Below are 24,533 nucleotides of genomic sequence, written 5' to 3'. Positions count from 1 at the left end.
ACCCCAGACAAACTCGGTTTTTTAAACACTTCCTTATTATTTGGGCACAGAATATCCCCAGCAGCAATGAGACACTCTTTCACAAGCTCACCATCCAAGAAGGCTTTTGATATTTTAGCAATTTTTTCAGTTATTACATAACTTACTTTGACCCACGTTTCGTTTTCTTCCCTCTGCCTTTTAAACATACCCTGCTGGCATATTAAATCAATCTGGAGATGGTTCACTTTGTCCACACGAAGCCGCCCTGAAGGTGATCAAAATTGGATGCATGCTTTGTCTCATAGTGTCGTTTTATATTGTATTCTTTTGATACTGACATTGACTCATTACAAATTAAACACACTGGCTTATCGTCGATCAGCACAAAAAAGTACAAACTGTCCACTTTTCATTAAAAACCCGACAAGAATCACTTAATTTACTCTTTTTACTCGTAGACGCCATAGTGTTGGAAGGTGTACCACAGTGTAGCTTAGCGGCCCGTGGGCTTCATTGAAATTATTTTTTATTTAATCGCGTTTTAATGTTAAGTAGTTATTTTTTCAAAATGGCTGATAGGCCATGCATTGAAGACCCCTGCCTTAAGTTGAGATATTCAGAATATTTTTTATTTGGCTAAAAATTATTCTCAAGTTTTTGTTTGCATAAATGGCATATATAAATGCTTTATTCACATAATTTATGCACAGATATGACTGCTTAAAAGCATCATTAAACTATAACATGCATCTAAAAGTGAAAAAGAGAGAGTGATTCACTATACGATGAAAGTCACTACATGATGGTGGTCTGGAACCAAATGTGTTATATGACCAGGTTATGCCTGCATGATTTAATTATTCATCTGTTTCATTATTCTAATACTGAAATTGATTTTAATTTCAGTAACAAAGACTCAGGAATCAATTCAACCTTTAATATTACTGGATCATCATAACAGTATATTTCAGGGGTTTGGTTACAGTACTGGGGGCACACACACACACACACACACATATATATCTATATATATTTTTTTTTTAAAAAAAGAATTGAATGACTAAAACCGTGATTTAAATAAAAAGGTTTTAATATTAAAACACGACTAGTTTCAGCTTGTAACAGCCTCCATCAGGTGACATTATAAAAGAAAGAAAAAAGAAAAAACACTGAAGCTTAAATAAACTATGAACAACATAGAGAGTCTCTATACATAATTGACATTAAAACGTTGTGGTTGTATTTAAAGCTGTTCTTTCGTTTGTTGGGAAAGTGTGTGCCAGTAGCATCTCGTGAACATCAGTACATGATTACAGCTGAATGACTATCTGGGAGGTTGTAGCTCAAGTTATTATTTAGATGAACAGGACTGAAGATGATTTCCCTAGATTCCACAATTTTTTCTCTCTAGTTCATCACTGCAACAGAAGATGTTAGTAGTTTTTTCCCACCAGACTGTGTGACTTTGGCTTTCATCATTAGGATTAGCCGAGAAAAGGATATGACTTGATAATGCACTGGCTCGCTGTCTCTTGTAAGTAATGTCTCACACGTGTTCTTCCATATGCAATCCGATAGATTTGTCTGTCTGCCCAAAATATGGAATATCACAATCACACAATATTTTATATACACCAGTATATTTAAGATGATGATGACAAGGTTTTGGGTGGCTTATTAAGAAATGGATTTTTGGAAGTGGAGTGAACAAAGTTCTGATATTGTATTTTCTTAGAACTTTTGCTAATTTATGTGAAACTGTACTTATGTAAGGAATAGATATATTGCCTTTGAATCTATTTATTTCTTCTGAGTGATGTCTAGGAGGATTAAGAAGGAATCTTTCAATGATTCTCTTGGAATATCCATTAACTTTGAAAGAAGTTTTGAGATGGTTCATTTCTGTAAGAAGTTCATTTAGGTCATCCAGAAGAGAATGGGCTCTATGTCCCAAGGTGGAAATTATTCCAAGCTTATAAGGAGGGAAGTAATGGGACTGACTATGCAGATATCTGTTGGTATGTGTGGGCTTTCTATATATCGATATTTTGAGTTTACTAGAAGAGCGGGTCAGTTTGACATCAAGAAAAGGCAGGGAATTATTCGTTTCAAGCTCAGCAGTAAACTTAATACTTTGATGTTGACTATTGAGATGTTCGAGGAAAACCATAAGGGAATCATGTCCATGGCTCCAAATAATGAAGACATCATCTACATAGTGTTTCCAAACTTTAGGTGTTAAAATAAAGGAAGAGATAGCCTTGGTTTCAAAATCCTCTAAGTAAATATTTGCAAGTACAGGGGATAAAGGATTACCCATAGCCAGCCCATGATTTTGCTTGTATATAGTATCTTGAAATCTGAAGTAACTGGACTTGATGCAATGTGTAAGCAAGGGTAACATTTTTTTGGATAACTTGTCCTTGAGTAATGTTAGGACTTCATCTATTGGGACATTAGTGAACAAAGAAGTTATGTCCAAGCTAGCCATGATTTCATCTTCATTAACTGTTATATCCTTGATGTGTGAAACAAATTCTGTAGTGCTCTTGATAAAGGATGGCGATTTGCCTGAAAAACTTTTGCGGTATTTGGCAAGATCTGATAGGTATCAACAAGTTGTGTATGGGGGTGCAATATCCAGGAAAAGGAAAGTCACTAGTGGAGTGCCTCAGGGGTCTGTTTTAGGGCCATTACTATTTAACTTGTATATTAATGATATTGGCGAAGATTTGGATGGAGATATTCAGTTGTTTGCAGATGATGCAAAGTTGGGACGAACCATAAAGAGTAGTGAAGATGTTGTGGCCTTGCAAGAAGACTTGAATAAATTGAGTGATTGGGCAAGCAAATGGGGATGTGAGTTCAATGTTGCAAAATGTAAGGTTTTAAAATTTGGAAAACAAAGATGGGATGCAGAATTTATGCTTGGTGAGAATATATTGTTGGAAGTAGAGGAAATAAGAGATCTGGGAGTGATAGTGGATAAGGATCTAAAATTTAGGGGACACATCGCCAAAATTGTGAAGACAACACAAAGACTTCTGGGAATGATGAGGAGGACACTGACGTGTAGAAGTAGGGAGATTCTTGTTCCATTGTATAAGGCTTTGATTAGGCCACACATGGACTATTGTGCCCAGATTTGGTCACCTGGTTTTCAGAAGGATGAAGAGATGTTGGAAAGGGTCCAAAGGCGACTGACTAAGGTAGTTTCTGACCTCTGGGATGTCGAGTATGAGGAAAGATTGAAAAGATGTAATTTGCAGAGTCTAGTGGAGAGAAGGAAGAGGGGAGATATGATAGAGACCTACAAGTTGGTAAGGGGTTGTTATAGGATCAATGGTGGAGAAGTTCTGCAGAGAATAGTGGGAGATCAGGGGAGAACCAGAGGTCATCCCTGGAAACTTTATAAAGAGGGTGTGAGTAGGGGAGTGAGAGGCAGGTTTTTTTCGTGCAGAGTTGTGAATGATTGGAATGCCTTGCCTGAGAGTGTGGTGTCTGCAAGGAGTTTGAATGTGTTTAACACCCGGCATGATGAGATGTGTGTGAGATAAAAGGACCTCCTAGATGAGTCTTTGACTCCATGAGGTCTTGTTTAATAATAATAATAATAATAATAATAATAATAATAAGATATTTTGAAAGGTTGTACGTCGGAGAATTGATGCCTTCTACAATGGGGCGTTGTGGGGTGTTCTCTTTATGGATTTTAGGAACACCAAATATGCGAGGAATTAACGAATGATGAGAGCGTAGAGATAAGCGAATGTTCCTGGATAATTCAGTGGTTGTTTTTAATAAGTTCTTTGTATGATTTTGAAGTTCACAAGTTGGATCTCTCTCGAGTATTGAGTAGGTATCATTTTATAGTAATTCAAGCATTTTATTCTGGTAATCTTCAGAGTTGAGGATGACTGTTGCATTGCCTTTATCTGCAGGAAGGATAATTATATCTCTGTTGTTTTTTTTAAACTTTTAATAGCTTTGCGTTCTGTTAAAGTAATGTTATCTGCAGGTGGTTTTGTGTTATTGATAATAAAGATTAATTCAATTCGTAGAAGTTTAGAATCTTGTGAAGGGAGAAATGAAGTAGCTTTTTCTATTTTAGTAAGTAGTGTCTCCTTTGGTATTTTGGGGAAGGAATAAAGTTTAGACCTTTACTAAGGATGCTTTTTTCTTCATCTGAAAGTATATAAGAAGATTTGTTGATAACGACTTTGTCAACATTGATGTGTGGTTTTGAGAAGTTCCTATTATTTTGTATTCTTTTTAATGTTTCAAATTTTCTTATAAGATTTACTTTGTTATTATATTGTATTGTGGCTGCTTGAGATTCACAGTTTATATTAAAAGTATGCCAACTTTCATTATCTAGAGATTCTTCCAGTTTCTCCACTATAGTTATTTTTTTATTGAAAAGAAAAGCAAGAGTTTGTTTAGTATCCGAGATTCTTTCAGACAGTAGGTCTAATTTAGCTTTATGATAGATTCTCCTTGCACGTTCTGTTGTTATATTTTCTTTAAAGGATATAAATTTAGGAAAGACGACATGAAACTTGCAACGTTTCAAGAAGACTAACCTGTTGATGCTTAGTCCAATCCTCTTCAGTGTTTTTTTGAAGTTTCTTTTATTATTAACAATAGAAGCCTCATCATGAAGGTTATAGATGAAAGAATGATCATTGACTCGGTTAACATATATATTTTTTTAAAAAGAATTGAATGACTAAAACCGAGATTTAAGTAAAAAGGTTTTAATATTAAAACATGGCTAATTGCGGCTTGTAACAGCCTTCATCAGGTGACATTATAAAAGAAAGAAAAAAGAATTGCATATGGAAGAACACATGAGGGACATTACTTACAAGAGATAGCGAGCCAGTGCATTATCAAGTCATATCCTTTTCTCGGCTAATCCTAATGATGAAAGCCAAAGTCACACAGTCTGCTGGGAAAAATCTACTAACATCTTCCGCTGCAATGATGAACTAGAGAGAAAAATCGTGGAATCTAGGGAAATCATCTTCAGTCCTGTTCATCTAAATAATAACTTGAGCTACAACCTCCCAGATAGTCATTCATCTGTAATCATGTACTGGCGTTCACGAGATACTACTAGCACGCACTTTCCCAACAATACAACAAACGAAAGAACAGCTTTAAATACAACCACAATTTGAATGTCAATTATGTATAGAGACTCTCTATGTTGTTAATAGTTTATTTAAGCTTCAGTGTTTTTTCTTTTTTCTTTCTTTTATAATATCACCCGATGAAGGCTGTTACAAGCCGAATTCTTTTCTTTTTTAAAAAAATATATATGTTAACTGAGTCAATGATCATTCTTTCATATATATATATATATATATATATATATATATATATATATATATATATATACACTGTCTAGGTCAGGGGTGGGCAACCTTTTTAAGTGTGCATGCCAAAATGGCGAAATCTTTGATGCGAAATTTTGTTACGTACCAACCGAAATTTTGGGAATATATTATTGTCTTTTAAGTATTGGGAGAACCTTTTAAAATAATAAAAACTCACACAAGAGTGGTAAAATCAAAGAATATTGTAAGAGGGATTATTGTAAGTCATGTAAGATTGAATGAATGTAAAAATTAGTGACAGAATTTTTACTTAAAAGTCCTTCTACCCTGTTGATACTGTGGATATTTTTTATTTGCCTTTAAGTGTATGCAGCCACACAATTTATAGATGCAATATTTAACATCAGCAAAAAAGTAAACAATAATTCTGAATTTTTTTTTGTTTTTTTATAAAGATCAAATCCAACAAATTTTTTCAAGTTTTTCAATATGTTACAGTGCACAATCTCATAATCGTTTTACATGACTAAAGCACAATAAAAGAAAATTTAAATTAAAGATATTCTTTTATTAATTATTAATCCCTTATGAGTAATACATAAAAATTACAGATTAAACAGAAGTTAATCTTAAAATTTTTAGCAGAAAACATCAAATCAAAACTAGAGAAAGAAAAATAGTGGATGTTTTATTCATGTTAGTCAATAAGACTTCTGCTGCTGCATCACTGATGACAGATAATTTATATCAGGTTTATATTTTGTAACCTTTAGAGATATGCATGTGCCACTAGTTTCATAAGGCTACTCCAATTACGAGACTTAACAAAGTTCATCACCGAGAACAATGATTCACAAGAATATGTAGATGCAAAAATGGATAGTAATGCTGTTGCAAGAGTTTTGTTAAATATACATAAAATACATAAAAAGTTTCTGGAACAGTATTCTAAGTCCTTAGTACCTCGTTTTCTGCACTTTTCTCTGTTACTCCTGTCTCTAATCACTCCTTTTCAATATTTTCCAAGTCAACTCTGAGGTCAACAAATTTCTGCCTTCAAATTGAGCTGCTTTGAAAATAACCTGCATTTCAAAATCATCCATATTTATCCACATAAACATCTGCAAGTTTAATTCATCCAGGTTTATTGTGTCTGGAAACTTAATGAATTTTTCAGTCTCTTCTAATTCTCTGAACTTAACAAATCTTAGAGAGAACTGCTCAACAGTTGACACAATGATGTTTAAAAATAGCTTCTGAAGAAATTGTTTGTTTTGTCATCCTTTTGGAGATCATTGATGTATTTCTTTAGGTTTAGAAAATATTTAAATCTCTCACTGTCTACATCCCTTTTATAAAACTGCAAGTTTCTTTTCAAATGCCTTTATGTCATCAAACATAACATCAAGAGTCTTACCATAGCCATGTAGTTTAAGGTTAAAGTCATTTAAATGTTCGCAAAAATCTGCAAAAAACATCAGTTCACAAACCCACACAATGTTATACATTTCTTTATAAGACATTTGTTGATTAGTCAAAAAAGAGATTTATCTCATCCAGGCATTTAACAAATTGCTTCAGAACAAGACCTCGACTAAGCCAATGAACACTGTTGTACATGATTAGTCCTTTGTACACTTCCACCTCATTCAATAAAAATTGTCTTTTATTCAAATCAAGTGCAGAAATGTAATTAACAACTTTGGTTACTGTTTGCATCACTTCTTGAAGTTCCTTTAGGTTAAGATGTTGGATATGTATTTATTTAATTATTTTTCAAGGTGAACCCTGGGTTGCATGCCAAAAAAAAAAAAAAACATTGGCATGCCACGTTTGGCACGAGTGCAAAAGGTTCCCACCCCTGATCTAGGTGAATCAGCATATATGTGAATTTTTTTTTTAATTTCTATTTTATTTTAAATGTGATTTCCACACAAATTTGTAAACCTATATCATAATGTCTAAAGGTTTTAATTATACAAATATATACAGAAAAATAAAATAAAATACACACACACACACACACCTAAGAAACCCTGATCCAGAGAGCAAACATCGAACTTCTGCAAGCCTATTCAGGCTGGCAATTAGTAAGAAGTAGTCACTGGAAGATAAAATTCATCTCTCACCTATTGACAATCATAACCACCCATGTCCAAGGAAGAATTTAAACCTACAGCCTGTTGGATGTGGAGTACGTAAAGTTAACTAAGTTTACAACCAGGTTAGCACAGCAGTATAAGCAAACTGGTATCCATTTACTTCAACGGTTATACTCAAAATGCTGATAAAATACCATTCCATAAGCTTTGCTACCTACACTGTATAAAGTTTACATATTTTTAAAATTTAAAAAGGATGACAGCCATAAAAAATAAAAATTTACATTAAATAAAAAAAATTATGGTAAGTTTTTTCTAAGTTTTTTTTTTTTTTAATCACTCACATTTCTTATTCTTGCATTGATGGTGGCCTGTTGTATTTCTTCCACTTGACGAATGTGCCTCGATTGTTCCTCAAGCCATTTTTGCAATGAAATGACTTTCTGCTGAAGAGTCTGAAATAAAAATCAATTTCTGGTATTTACATAACGAAATTAATTTCTAAAGGTAAAATATAGAAGATATATCTTTCAAAATTATTAAGGTAAAAAAAAACAAAACTAGTATTTCAGTAATACTACTTGGAATATTATTACATAACACCTCCAGGGGGTTCAAAGCCCCATCAAGGGAGGATATCTACTCTACAACTCTCCATCTCCACCAACCACAACTACCTTCATCATCTACACGAACGCCATCTACTGTCAACTACCACCACTAGTATTTTCACAGACAATAACAAACATCCATGCCCATGGTGGGATTCGAACCCACAGCCTTTTGGCTGGAGAGAGGACATGCTAATCACTCAGCCAACCAGGCCGGCGAATAGCTTACACTATGTTGCAAAAATTATACAACTTTAAGAGTTTTACAAAATCTTAATTTCATAAATTTTAGTATACTGCTGGCCTACATTTGGTCATGATTACATACAATCCTGAGCAGATAAATGCTGATAAAAATGAACACAGCAATTTTGGTCTATTCTTCTACTAAAATGCCAGTATCAGTTCCTAAATGAAGCTAGATCCACGAGGACATCTTGCCCTCAACTAATACTCCAACTCTTCATGAAGGCAACTGATAGTGGTTAGATTAAAACTGTGCTGACCTCTCTATGCTCGTTACTCCTATTTCACCAGACGAGCCTTGGCAGTATGATGAAGCATTATCATGTCATATTCAAGTGAAGTATTTTCATAGAATGACTATAGTAGGCAACATAGACTTATCGAGAATATCTCCACAACATTGTTCATTTTTTCCAAATGACATAACAAAGGGCAATAGTGCAAACTGAGAGAAGCATCACTATACAGGGTGTTCGGGATAAATTTGACAGTTTCGTAAGGAAAAAGAAAATCTTCTTTGTATCTATTAAATTTAATGAATTGACAAAAAAACATTACAGGCAGAGTTAATTACAATACTATCAACAAGATTTACTCAAAATAACCACCATTAGCATCGATCACAGCTTCAATCCTGCTTCGGAACCTCGAACAAGCTGATGCTACAGTCTCCCTGGGAAGGGCCGCAAAAACTGTTTTAATTTTATCCATTAACTGGGCTTTTGTATTACTGGAAGTGCGATTGGTGTCTTTTTCAACTGCGCCCCATACAAAATAATCCATGGGGTTAAGGTCTGGGGAGTTTGGAGGCCAAACATTTGGACTGGTGAAGTCGTAGAAATTTTCAGACAACCATTTTTGACTTTTCCCAGAGGTGTGGCAAGGGGCCGAATCCTGCTGCCATACATACGGCCTACCATTGGCTACCCTTGTTATCCAGGGCTTGACTACAGTTAGCAACTCCACGAACAAAGCCCGAATTCCAATGCCAGGGCAACACCTGTTCCTGCAGATTTGTGAGGAATTCTGCTGTACGAACGCAATCAGATCGTCTGCTAGGGATCTTTCTTCTTGCTACATCCTCATAGTCACCATTGCAAGTCTCTAGTTCATGCCTGATTGTTTTTACTGTATTCAGGGAGCATTGGGCAGCAGTCGTAATATCCTTATTTTGATGGCGGGCACAAATCATCATGATACAAGTTATTCTCTTCCATGATTCAGGTGGGTTCCAGCTATCCATCCTTTCTGACATCTTGTATATGAATGAAGAAGGGTCCAAACTTTTAAATGAAGAGAAGTGTGTGTTAATACATGTAACTTACGGAAAAATATAATTAATTATAAATATGTCAAATTTATCCCGAACACCCTGTAGTATTAAACTAGTGCCACCATTAGGCTTGGAAGATTGGTCATTACATGCTGATAAACATTTTTACCAGCATGTATTGACCTGATAGCTGTATCCAAACACATACATATGATTTGAAGAGCATGTAGCAAGATTTGTCACTCCATACTAAGACTTTTAATCTACTGCTGAATTATGTACCACACACACAAGGTGAATTGATGCACTGTTCTTTGGCTTATATGCACCAGTCCTTCCATGAAAACTAGGGCTATGGAGTTCGGTACATGTGTTCTGGAACAAATTTTGTGAATGTTCTGAACTCTTGGTCGAAAGGGTTGAGAAAATTCACTGATTCACAATGACAAGGATGCACAACTCTTTTCCCCACCCATCCTCCTGTTCCTTTTTATCAGTTAATGGGGTCTCCTGTTTCTTTGGTATCTGCTTACTTTTAAAAACTCAGATAATCATAATTTACTTATGATGTTTTTTTTTTCAGTATTATATATATATATATATATATATATATGAAAAAGCTTTAATGACTGATACCGAGAGATAAAAAGATGACATGATATATTTGAAAAGATACTACTAGTTTACTAGTATCGTTGAATTGATCAACATCTTCAGGTATCACAATCAAAGAAGTATATAAAGAATTACAGAGACTTAAAATTGTAATAACAGAACAAGTACAAAAAGACAGTAGCGTGTTTGAAAACAAAATGCGAGCTTGAGTTCCAAACAAACTTCTCCCAGTCGCTCAACTACTTCTGAAGATCCCTCTTCCCCAAGAGCCTTCATCTCTTTGCCTTACATCAGCTCTATTTCACCAAAACTGTCAAAGATTCTCAAGAAGTTTAACTTCAAAACTTGCTTCACTACGCTTCCAAAACTTTGTTCAATACTTAGCAAACCTAAAGAGAAACATCTTCCAACTCAATTTTCAGGAGTGTACAAGATTTTATGTGATTGTGGAAAGCCATACTATGGCCAGACTGCTAAATCCATCCTTCTACGGTTGGAAGAACATCGTCGAGACATCTCATATAACAGGACTAGAGCTAGCGCTCTCTCTAGCAACATTCTCTTTTCAGCTAACTTAGATGAAGGCCGCCAACACATTGTGAACTGGACTCAAACTTCTAACATCTATGTGTGCTATGATGAACTCAAGAGAAAGATTGTTGAATCTAGGGAAATTTCTCTAGATTCCTCTCATATCAACAACAGCCTGAGTTTTAATCTCTCTGATGCAAACGTTGCCTCTGTTAAGTACTGGTGCACTCATGACAGCACATAGTATACGTTTGTTTGGAACTCAAGCTTGCATTTTGTTTTCAAACACGCTACTGTCTTTTTGTACTTGTTCTGTTATTACAATTTTAAGTCTCTGTAATTCTTTATATACTTCTTTGATTGTGATACCTGAACCTGAAGATGTTGATCAATTCAACGAAACTAGTAATATCTTTTCAAATATATCATGTCATCTTTTTATCTTTCGGAATCAGTCATTAAAGCTTTTTCATAATATTCCAACCGAGTAAAAATGAATTCTGAAAAACACACACACACACACACACACACACACACACACACACACACACACACACATACACACACACACACAGTCGGGTTTCTTTTTATGCAGTAGATACATTCCATAGAAAACTGCATATAAAATATCGCACAAAAAAGGCCTAACTTACATTGAAAAATTAGGGATACATTCCATAATTTTCTAAAACTGCATAAAACCGAAGCAATGAATTAAAATAAACCTAATATCGCACAAAAAAGGCCTAACTTACATTGAAAAATTAGGGATACATTCCATAATTTTCTAAAACTGCATAAAACCGAAGCAATGAATTAAAATAAACCTAAAATCGCATAAAAAAGTTGATGAAAATTCAGGAAAATAAGAATGCCTAAGTTTGTTTCAAAGCTTTATTCATTTAATTTTATTGAAAAGTAACTTTTTTTTTTTTTTTTTTTTACATTTGTCATCAGAATTATCATCGCTACTAGACAATATTCGGCAACGTTTGCGAACTGGTGTAAAATCACTTTCATTACCAGAAGAGATAGTCAGCACATCAGATCTGTATGGTAAAGGCAATGGTTCTTCACAAACAGAATTAGCTTCCCTCGTTCTGTGCTGATTTTTTTCTTCTGGCAATGTAATTAACGATTAAACTTTACGACGATGATTTCACTAATTTTTTATACAACTCGCGATATCCAGACATATAGTCCTTCAGCTCATGTTGGAATTTAAAGGCTCGTTCAGAATTTGTGTCATTAACAAGAAAATGATTTTCCAATTTATTACACAGTTCAAGACCTTCTCAAATTATATTTGCAGTGAGGACAGGTTTTTCTTCCACTTCACTATCATTTTCTGGATCTTCAATGATATCTGAAGTTAATCAATATCCAATAATATCATTGTCACTGAAGGCATCATCCACAAGCAATTCGTCTACATTGTTCTGTCTAAATGTATCAAAACCTTCTCCACCAATTTCATATGCCAAAGTAATGATTTCGTTACTTTTTTTTAATGATTTCGCTGAAATCATTACGTTACAAAGTAATGATTTCAGCTGATAATGTAGATGTTTGCATGGTTGCACTTGGCATCCAGACCAAGCTGCTTTCCAGCAGGTATTTAAAGTTTGTGGTCTTATTTCAGTGATAGCAGATGCAACATGATTTAAGCAGTCCCAAATAGAAAATTTATTCCAAACATCAGTTACTGTTAATGATTCATTTTCTAGTTTATCCAATATAAATCGAAAAGTGTGCTTAACGTAATATTATTTAAAAGTAGAATAGTAGAAAAGTAGAATGGAAAAAACATTACCTGCACATTTGGATGTTCTAAATGCAGATGACTTGGTGCATTGTCAACAATTAATAAAACTTTAAAATCGAGAACTTTTTGCTTCATATATGTTTCCACTTCTGGTACAAAGCAATTATGGAACCATTCAGTAAATACAGCAGTTGTTACCCAGGCCTTTGTATTAGCCATCCAATGTACCAGCAACTGTTTTAAATCTTTGCCTTTTAGAGCACATGGTCTTTGAGATCGATTTACTAGGAGGGGTTTTAACATTCGATCTCCTGATGCATTGCTACAAAGTAACAACGTTACTCGATCTTTGCTTGCTTTAAACCCACTCGCTTTTTTTCTCAGACTTTGCGATGTAAGTTCTGACTAGGCATTTTCTTCCAAAACAATCCTGTTTCATCAGCATTAAACACTTGATCGGGACAATATCCATCATCTTCAATAATTTTGGCTAACTTCTCTTGAAAATTTTTGGTTGCTTCTTTGCTAGCCGAAAATTCTTTATCCGCCTAGGAAGCAGAAGTAGATGGCTCCAATTTCTTCATCTGTTCATAAAACTGAAGAGCTTTTTGTTTAATTAAATAACCAATTATAGGAATTCTTGTTTGAGTTAATTCTTCAATCTAAATTACGAGCACTCGTTCCGTGTTTTCTAATAAAGCATCGCTTGTGTATGATGATAATTTGGCACTTAGTTTTGTGCCAGAAATGACAGATTTTCTTATTGCGACTTCATTCTTTTTAATTGCTCTTATAGTAAGATTTGCCTAAATTAAAATGTTTACCAATCGCCGTAGATACCTCTCCTTTTGCTAAGCAATCTAAAGTTGCAATTTTCATTTCCAAAAAATTTGCTTTTCTTCGGTGCTTTTTTTCTCATTGGGCCAAATTAAATCTTTAAAATAACAATTAGCAAAATTTAGACTTTCGATAATAAAAAGACAAACACTTACTCACACGCAAAATTAAACTTCACGAACACTCCTTACTTACACATTATTACGTTACACTAGAATGTGCTGCAACATGCTGCTCATTATATACAACGCCGATAAAGGAATCAGTCAACATGCGAAATCACGTGCTTTATAAGTAAAATTTTCCGACTGTTATACAAATAAAATAGTTATCACTTTAAAAACTACAATGATCATAAAAGAGAAGTAAATTTTCTGCCATGTAATAATAAACAACTCATCCCACAATATGGATTGATTACCCCAGGGTTTACCAAACTGTGTTCCGCGGAAGGTGAATAAGTGTTCCGTAGAAGTTCTCCTGGAATTTGTCATTTTATTTTCCTAAGCAATTTTCATGAATAAATATGTTATAGTGGAAATATTCCGAGGAGAATAACATTCGTGAATATGTCGAAAAGCTCAGACCCAGAAAGTCTAAATAACATCTCTGTACAAATGTTAGTGACCAAGCAGTGTATTTTTAAAGGTGGAAGTATATTCATGAATTATCATTAATTTTCATACATTGAAAGCTTTCAACATTCGGGAAAGGGAATACTGCTGTTTATGACCGGTCATAAAAATTGCCTGCAAGCTGATTACAACAATGTGCAGCATATCCTCTGTTCTCAAAACTGAACGAAATAACATCTGTGTTGCAAATGTTAGTGACCAATCAGCAAGGAAGTACAAAGAAAATTTTCCCACTGAAATTGAAGATCAAGGTAGTCTGTATCCGGTTCTCAGATCTAGTAATACTGAATACTTTCTTCACAAGTTCGTATTGTAGGGTGAAAGTGCTTGTTTTGAAACCATAGTGCCGTGATTTTTTAAAAGTAATAGGCCTACAGATTTAAATTTTAATATGAATAAGAGACAAGGGACTTTGTTTAATTTTGGTGTTAAGAAATCTCTTATTGAAGGTGTTTGTGATGCAACAGATAATGATTCATCCACCTCCACCCTACAAAGCAATCTCCAAGACGTACAAAAGCAGGGGAAAACTATCAGCACACAGGAGAAAATCTACTTTCACTCGTAAGTACTTATAATATTATAAATTTTTGGTGATCACAATGGGATATGTCAATGAAAATCAGCACAAATTAATTTAATGATGTTTATGTTTAATTAATAATCAATTATTAATTAATAATAAAAAATCTGCTAGATTAACAATTAATTATTAATTAATACATTACAAAATAACCAAGGTGTTCCATGAAAATTTCAGGATTTGTGAAATGTTCCGTTGTAGGAAAAGTTTGGGAAACGTTGGAATGGATTCTCCTTCTGTTGACATGCACAGAAGTGTCGAAAGGTCTCGTATCTGTGGGCGTACTATACATAAGTTTTGAAGTTATGCACCGCATAACTTCAAATCCAAATAAAAAGAGACCCGAGTGTATATATATGTTCACTGCACATCCACAGATGCTGCATGACCACTCCAATGCTCAGTGATGTGTCACATCAGGCCTCACCATGTAGCCCTGTTATATGCTTTTCTGGAGGCTTCAACTCTCTGAAGATCAGTCACTCCACACACACCACCCATCAATCCATCTCACCGATGGTCTACCCCTTCCTCTTTTTCCAGGAACTTTACTTTCTATTACTGTTACGATAAGTTCTCCTTCCATCCTTTCAATGTGTCCAAAATATTTTAATTTTCTTCTGTCAATATCTTTAAGGAGCTTTAAGGTTCAACTGATCTATTCTAACACTCATTCATTTGTACAGTATATGATATCCTCAACAGTCTTTTGTGACACCACATCTCCAAAGCAGTTATTCTTTTCTTATCTGACTTCTTTGGGTTCCAAGTCTCACATCCATAAGTTTGTTTCCATGGAGATAGATCCATCTTTCCAGATTGACAGGTCTCTGACTGTTGTTTTAGCCATTCCTAACCTTTTTTTGACCTCTTCTGAACAGCAATTCTTCACATTAATAATGGATCCCAGGTACTCAAACTTGCTGACTTCCTCAATTCTTTCTCCATTAAGGTACACTTGTTTCTCAAGGCTTCCCTGTTTGTATTTCCTTTGAGAACGATACTTTTTGTCTTGCTATGATTGAATTGAAGTCCTCTGTTATTACTGATCTTGTTAACGTTATCAATAATTTGTCCTAGTTCTTCCTTGTCATTACAGAGGAGCTCCTGGATTCAAAATTTCCAAAGGTAGAATTACTCTACTGTTTTGTAGTAATGCATCAGGTGATTACATGACAAAACCGGTGTTTATTAACCAATCCTCAAATCCTCATGCTATGAAAGATTAAAATATGCACTATTTTATTTTGCCTAAAACATTTATGCATTATGTGCAATGAAGTTTAAGTACAATTTGTAATTTTTATACTTTTATACTATGTATTTGTTTCATAGTTTATATGTTTTCTTAAATTACATGAATTACCTGAATTAAATAAAAATATTTTTTTGTTAAATATGTCATTGTTGTTTATATAATTTAAAAAAAAAATTATTTCGGAACATAACCCTACTTTTTCTATGTGATCTGAGGCTCGCATAAGGTGATTTATATAACGTGGCATTTCTGCGGAACCTAACATCCGCATTATACGAGGGTTACCTGTATATAGTTTTAAATGGTCGGTAATTCATTATTCCGCTAATCAGATTTCAATCACACCTCTCATTCCCTGAATGATAACAAGAGCAAGCGTGAATTTCAAGACCAGCATTCGCCCCTGATAACAATTCATATTATAGTGAGCAAAATATACAGAACGTGTTAATAAATTCTAATTTCCCTTAAACATGTTAAACTGGTTTTTTTTTTTTTTCAAAGTATTATTATGTCTACCACACATTCCTATAAAACATCTTGTAATACATGGCATAGCAAAGTTACCTTTACCACATCCTAGCAATAACATATCACAAGCATTATGATTATAGTTATTGAAATAACAGCCTTACCTGATGACAGTTAAATTAAAGTAGCCATATTTACTGAGATATAGAGAGTGCTTTTCTGATAATACTAACTCTAAAAAAAAAACAGTATTTAAGAACTAAAAGATTCTAGTACTATAGTTTTCTTTCATTTAATCTGACCTGAACAGTGTTCACCACATGGCATGCCAGACCCGACTTGCTATGATAACATAAGAACATAAGACATGCATATGGTAACATACATATGCATGTCTTATGTTCTTCAATACAGATGTTAAAGAATTCTTTCCATTTGTCCATGTGGTAGATGAAATTACTGACACAAGGCACCTCATACACTTCTAGGAGTGTAAGCCTTCAGGAGAATGGATATAGACTGCTAGATCGATGTGTAAATATAATAATTTCATATATAAATAAATATAACTAATAAGATGCTAAATATAAATTAATAAAGTGTTGTAAATAAATATAATGTAGTACTTTGGATATATTTTCAGGCTTATCCTAGATATTCTTCTCTTCCATCCTCAAGATGGGCTGAGTCCCTAATGAATAACAGCTTTCCACCCTTGTCTGTTCAAAGCAAGCTCATTCGTATGCCAACAGTTTTTAAAGTCCAATGTAGTTTTCTAAGGACTTCATGCTGTGTTAAATTTGGTCTTCCCCTGGATCTTGTACAACCCATAGTGCCCTCAAATACCAAGTGAGGAAGTCTGTCAAGTTCAAATTGCACAATGAGGCCAAACTAACAAAGTTGTTGCTTTTTAACTGTGTTAAGAACTGTTGAGTTAGGGATATTCAAATCTTGCAGCACTTGTGCATTAATCTTATGTTCTGTCCAATGAGTTCTGTTTATTTTCTTGAAGCATCTCTATTCAAAAGTCAACAGTTTCCTCTCTGCTGCTGCTTCTTTAAGATACAGGTTTCTGTAGGCAGACTGGATAGGAATTTTGTTGTTTTTCCAAATTTTATTCATCATTGACCATGCTATAGAGAGTCTGTGTTTTATTGTTGCTATGTCATTTAAATTTGATGTCATGTATGCTCCTAGGTAATTAAAATCATTAACAAACTTGTTCTATGAGTTCCTGATTAAGTGCTATCTGTATGTCTTCTGGGTGGCTTCCGATTTTCATTATCTTTGTTTTACTTGAATTTATAATCATATTATAATTTCTGGAGGTTTCTGTAATTTTGTAAGATGCAATTGGAGATTTGATTTGTTATCAGTTATAATTATTACATATATGCAGTTGATGTAGTAATTCATCATCATGATCATCATCAAATTCCTGCCATGTACCCACAAGGGGTGTACAGAATATGATAGTAATACATGAAAAAATTATATCATTACTAACTTCCTATCTACAATTTTCCTCCAGATCAGTCTGTTACTTGTCAAGACTCTAACATTATCGGATCGTATATTTCTATCATCTAAGGCACTTTGTACCGTATCAATCCACCTATATCTTGGACTTCCACTGGGTCGTTTTGCTGCCAACCTGGCAGAGAACACTGATATAATGCAGTTATGATATAACTCATTATATCATAACTACATAATGAGTTGTAAGTCATCAGTTATGATATAACTGCTGACTTACAACTCAGCAGTTATATCATAACTGCTGAGTTGTAAGTATTGCTTGATATAATGCCCCATTGACACCATATAACTGTAGCGTATTGAATAGCTTCTCTCTTGGCACTGTCTTGTCTACAGCTAAAATAGTGTTCTGACTAATTTCTCTCTTATTCCATATGAATTTATTCAAATGACTTCCCACCATACCAGCTTTGCTGATTCTGTTGTCTATTTCTATATTTAGTTTACCATCTTCAGTAAAAATCGTGCCTAAGTAGCTGAAATGTTTCACTTGTTCCACAGGTTCTCCATTCACAACACATTTAACATTTTCAATGATTCTGCCTATTTTCATTGTCTTTGTCTTTTTATTGTTGACCTTCATACCATATCTATTACAACAGCTATTCAATTTAGTCAGAGAATCTTGCAGACTTGTAGCGGATTTATTCAGAAGTATAACATCATCCGCATAAAGCAAAGAGCTGACATTAACATCTCCAATTTTGATATCATGTTTAATACCACTTTCCTTCATAATGTGATCCATATAGATAATGAATAACAGAGGGGATAATGTATATCCTTGTCTCACACCAGATTTAACATTAAACCATCATCCTTTACTTCCTTCAATTCTAACTGCTGACTTACAACTCAAATAAAGACGAAGTATTGCTTGATATAATGCCCCATTCACACCATATAACTGTAGCGTATTGAATAGCTTCTCTCTTGGCACCTTGTCATAAGCCTTTTCCAAATCGACAAAACCTAAATACAGATCTTTGTTATATTCCCATGCTTTCTCGACTATTTGTCGTAAAGTGAAGATCTGATCCTGACAGCCTCTGTTTGGCCTGAATCCAGCTTGTTCTTCACCAAGCTTTTCTTCCACAATTCTTCTCAATCGTTTCTCAAGTATACTTGCATAGATCTTGCCAGGAACACTCAGTAGGGAAATACCTCTGTAATTCTCACATTCAGTTTTATTTCCCTTTTTATATATGGGTACTATGAGAGCTCTACTCCAATCATCAGGAATTCGTCCCTCTGTCCAGGCTTTCTGAACTATGCAGTGCAGCCACTGTAAGACTCTTATACCACCATACTTCAGCATTGCTGGTCGAATATCATCTACTCCAGCTGCCTTTCCACATTTCAAGCCTTTGATGGCTTTTTCTACTTCAAGTATGGATATGTATTCCTGACTGCATGCCTGGTCAGTGTTTTTTACCACTACGCTGTCATCACTGCTTGTTTCATTTAGCAGTTTTTCAAAGTAATTACTCCATACTTCAAGGATATCTTTTTCTCCAGTTTTCATGTCACCTTTATCATCTCTAATTCCTTTTACAGCACTCTTTCCTCCATTCCTAAGCTTCTTCAACAACCTCCAGAATATTTTACCACCTTATTGATATTTATTTTCTATATTCTTGCCAAAGTCCTCCCATGACTTTTGTTTAGCTAGTTTTACACAGTGTTTCGCATTCTTGCATTTGTCTCTATATTCTCTAAGAGCACAAGCTGACTTATTTCACAGGAACTTTTGATATGCTTTCTTCTTTTCCTTCACTGCCTCTTTAACTTCCTGTGTCCACCAGGGAGTTCTGATTTTTTCATCCTTGCAGACAACCTCACTACATGCCTCTCTGGCAGAATCAATCAATGTTTTCTTCAGAGTTTGCCACTGAATCTCCAAGGTTTGATTCCTGTTCTCAAACTCTTTCATTTTTTCTTCAATAATCTTTGTGTATTTTAGTCTACAGTTCACATCTGAGAGCTGCTCCACTTTTATTCGCTTTAAAACTTTCTTATATGTTATTCTTTTCAATATGAAATTCAATTTTATCCTGCTCAAGACTAAATAGTGATCACTTCCAATTTCAAATCCTCTGTACACTCTAGTGTCCTGCACCAGGGATAAAACATCACTATCAACAATAACATAGTCAATGAGACTTTTCTTATTCCTAGCCTCTTCTCTCCATGTGAATTTGTGCACATTTTTATGTTGGAACATGGCGTTAGTAATAACTAGTCCATGTCCTGAGCAGAAATGCAACAGATATTTGCCATTGTTATTAGCTTTGCTCTTTTCTCCAAATTTTCCCAAAATATTTTTGTATGTCTCACAATAATTTCCTACTCTGCTATTTAGATACCAACAAGGACCAACTTTTCCTTTTTCATTGTGTCAGTTGCTTTTTCTAAAGCCTCAAAAAATTCCTCCACTTCTGCCTTAGTAGATCCTTCTGTGGGACCATAGGCACAAATGTCTCATTGTCCAGTTCCCCATTCTCATATTTGGCCACATTACTCTACTTGAGACTGACTGCCATTCAAGAAGATTAGCCTCGTATTTTGTGTTGAATACTATGGCTATCTGATTGTCATTGCCTGAATATAACATTTTGTATTAATTGCTCAGAAATATCTCACCAGTTTTGGTCTTTTTTGTTTCAGTCACCCCTATTATGCGATCTGGTACTTATCTAATCCTCAGCTAGCTCCATTTCTTTGCCATTCAGGCTTCTTACATTGATAGTACCGATCTTTAACTCTGGTGATGTTGAGTTGGAGTTTGTTTTCAGATTTGTTCCAGTAGCTGACTTTTCGCTGTTCGCCCTGGTTCCCTGGCGAAAACAATGGGGGGGGGGGCCTTGTTTAACCGGGCGACGCCCCAGCTGGCATGAAATTTTGTCATGTTGTACCATCATTTTTTATTTTGGTTTAACCAATAAGAATACAATTTGGTCGGCTAAATCCCAAATTGCCAGCCCATCCTCGTTCGTTCAGTATCCAAGTAGATACCCAACAGGGTACACCACAAGAAGGTGAGGATTGGACATTAGGTCAGAAGCCCTGGTCGGTTCTCCGCATTCCTTTTAAAGGCTACGTGGAGGTCTCCTCTCAGTTATACAGCTTTGACCCTTAAGCACCCCGATGTAGTAATTATCTGTTATAATTACTACATCATCTGCATATATCATATGTGTGATTAGTCTTCCACTGACTTTTACTCCTTTTGCTGATGACAATGCTTCTTTAATGAGTTCCTGGTTGAAATGTTAAAAAGGCATGGAGAGAGAGAGAGTGGGTATCCTTGCATAACTCCTCATTTGATTTTAAGTTTTTTAGTTGTGATATTTATATACTGAACTAGTGCATTTGTATTCTCATAATAGCTTGAAATAAATCTTAGTATAATCATGCGGAGGTTTTTGTGGTTAAGAAGTTCAATCGAATTATTTCAGTTTTATGATCACATTTTTATTAAAAAAGACTGTTTTTAAAAACTAAACAAGTACTAAAAAACAAATCCGACAAGTTTCATTAGTCGTCAGACTAACATCTTCAGGGGTAAAGGTAACTAACAGTTTAAAGTACAAACTATAAGAAATTACGAAAAAAACAAGTTCATTTGTTGGTATTATGAAGATCAAAAAAGTTCGTTAAAAAACCGAATAAAATCTATACAACCATTAATACGTGTTAGCTGGAAACAATGCTATTTGATGTCACGTTCTGTGGTTCACTTTCACTCTGTCCGAGGTCTAAACTGGGTAAATTTTTGATAAACGCTGACCAAACTTGATTTAAAATCAAACCTTGATTTCTGTTGCATTGCATAGGAATTTTTATCATATTTGCTGCCTCTTTGAATTTTCTTGCGAAACAGTTTTTATCAATCTAGGACATGTTTGTTCTGTCCCAGAGTACATCATGACCAGTAGAAGTTGTGTGAAATGCCAAACCAGACTTATGTTCTCTCTTTTTTTGTATGTCCTTTTGATGTTCGCTCATCAAAAGATGAGTGAACATATGATTAGAGAAACTCACGGCGAGTTTAATTGGTCTAAAGTTTCACATTTCGAGAAATTATGCATTAAAAAGCAGAACTTTATAAACCATTTGATATTTTTAATACGTTGCAGAGACAATGTAATTATTCCCAAGTTCATAAAAATCAAACGCGCATTCAAATCCAATGAGGCTAACAGAATATACAAAAGAACGGAATTAGCTATATTGAGAGAAAGAATTGCAGCTACTAGAGCAGAATTGTCCAAGATTAACCAGAATACATGTAATATACATAACGAACTTGCCACATCACTTCTGTCCGAACTATGGAATAACATAGACACTATCACATACAATAAAGCTACAATGGTGTCCGAAAAGAAAAAACACAGCCTAATTAAAAAATTCAATTCCCTTCTAAAAGAAAAAGCAAAGCAAAGGAAACATCTAGATCATTCCAAAGTAGTAATTAACCTCTCCTCAAGAGTTCTAACGAGAGATGAAACAAATCTTCTTATGAAAGGCTTTAGTTTCTCTGTAATGCCACGACAAGTCCCGAAAATTGATATCATAGCCCAAATTGAAAAAGGAATAAGAAATGTACCAGGAGATATAGCAGATCTGATCCACATTCAAAGCACAGCATTACTAATAAATTGCAAATTACCACCAAAAAAACAAAAAAAATAGAATTTGCAGCCCTTAATAAACTCAAATCAGACAAAGGGAATGCAACAGTGATTTTAAACTCAGAAGATTATAATGAAAAAATAAAAAGCCTTCTTGAAGATTCCAACACCTACACAGCATTAGACAGAGACCCCACTTGGCAAACTCACAACAAAACCAATGAACTTATCAAGAATATACCAAATTGGTCTGAGGAACTAAAAAGAAATTTACAATCAAAACACCCACTAGTTCCTAGAATATATGGAGTTCCCAAAATTCATAAACGAGATGTACCACTATGACCGATAGTAGATGGAAGGGACTCTCCTACCTCAAATCTGGCAAAGCACCTTACAAACTTGATTTTACGACATATAGGAAAAACACCATTGTTCATTATGAACAGCACACACTTCATATAGAAAGTAAAAGATATACACATCGATCTTTCAGACATATTAGCGAGTTTAGATGTGGTCAGCCTTTTCACAGATTCCAAGAAATGAAACAGTAAACATCCTAGAAAATTTCTTCCTACCAGACATTGTACAGCTCTTGGCATAAAAAGCACGTTTTTCCTTTACCAAGACAAACTCTGGGAACAAAAAGGACTAGCAATGGGTTCACCCCTCTCACCAGCTCTAGTAAACCTCTACATGGAAAATTTTGAAAATAATGCTCTACAAAACTGGTACATCAAACCAAAAATTTGGCTCCGCTATGTGGACGACATCTTCATCATTTGGCCAGGAACAGTGCTAGAACTGACTGCATTTAAAGACTATCTTAATAACTTATATCCTAACATAAAATTTACTCTGGAACTAGAAGAAAATAAAAAACTTTGTTTCCTGGACATCCTTATAGAAATAAATGAAATAAAAAACAGATTACTGTTTTCCATTTATAGAAAGCTGACAAACACAGGAAGATTCCTTTATGCTACCTCACACCACCACCCCAAGCAAAAAATAGGCCTCATAAAAACTTTAAGGGATAAAGCATACAGCATCCCTAGTACAGAAGAAAAGCAGAAAGAAGAAATACAATACTTAACACAGATCTTACAACTGAATGGTTTCAAAACTAAATTAATTAAGAAAATTCTCAATACAGCACCTACAAGAAATTTAAATAAACAAGACTTCAAGAATGCAGTCACCCTTCCTTATAACAAGAATGTCACAGATAAATTAGCCAAACTTTTCTACAAATACAAGTGACTTTCCTACCACTTGAAAAGATATCAAAATCTCTTCATCCTCCGAAACCTCCATATCATCCAATGAAAAAACCAAGAGTTTACAATATTCACTGTTCCTGTGGCATCTGCTACGTAGGCCAGACGGGGAGATCAGGAGAAATCTGCATGAGTGAACATCAAAAGGATGTACAAAAAAAGAGAGAACATAAGTCTGGTTTGGCATTTCACATAACTTCTACAGGTCATGATGTACTCTGGGACAGAACAAACATGTCCTACATTGATAAAAACTGTTTCACAAGAAAATTCAAAGAGGCAGCAAATATAATAAAAATCCTATGCAATGCGACAAAAATCAAGGTTTGATTTTAAATCCAGTTTGGTCAGCATTTATCAAAAATTTACCCAGTTCAGACCTTGGAAAGAGGGAAAGTGAACCACAGAACGTGACATCAAATAGCATTGTTATCAGTTAATACATATTAACGGTTGTAGAGATCCGTTATTCTGTTTTTTAACGAACTTTTTTGATGTACATAATACCAACAAATGAACTTGTTTTTTTCGTAATTTCTTATAGTTTGTGCTTTAAACTGTTAGTTACCTTTACTCCTGAAGATGTTAGTCTGACGACTAACGAAACTTGTCGGATTTGTTTTTTAGTACTTGTTTAGTTTTAAAAAACAGTCTGTTTTAATAAAAATGTGGTCACAAAACCAAAATAATTCGATTAAATCTTAGTATTTCGAAGTCTATATTCTTCTTTATTAATATTTCAATAAGTTTTTCACTATTGACGGAATCAAATGTTTATTTAAAATCGATAAACAGCAACAAAGGTCTCTCCTGTTGTCCCATG

General features: G+C 34.5%; 1 protein-coding gene across 1 annotated transcript in view; it reads right to left on the bottom strand.

Moving 5' to 3' along the window:
- LOC150101176 (uncharacterized) overlaps positions 1 to 24,533 on the bottom strand; it is a 202,517-nt gene that overhangs the window by 109,140 nt on the left and 68,844 nt on the right. The window contains exon 5 of the mRNA XM_090402185.1: positions 7,771 to 7,881. Coding sequence (XP_090258311.1) covers positions 7,771 to 7,881 — 111 coding nt within the window. The remainder of the gene's footprint in view (positions 1 to 7,770; positions 7,882 to 24,533) is intronic.

Source organism: Typopeltis vanoorti, chromosome 12, assembly GCF_054136105.1.
Source record: "Typopeltis vanoorti isolate ZY-2024b chromosome 12, IOZ_Tvanoo_1.0, whole genome shotgun sequence".
NCBI lineage: Eukaryota > Metazoa > Arthropoda > Arachnida > Uropygi > Thelyphonidae > Typopeltis > Typopeltis vanoorti.
This window is presented reverse-complemented; position numbering and strand designations above follow the sequence as displayed.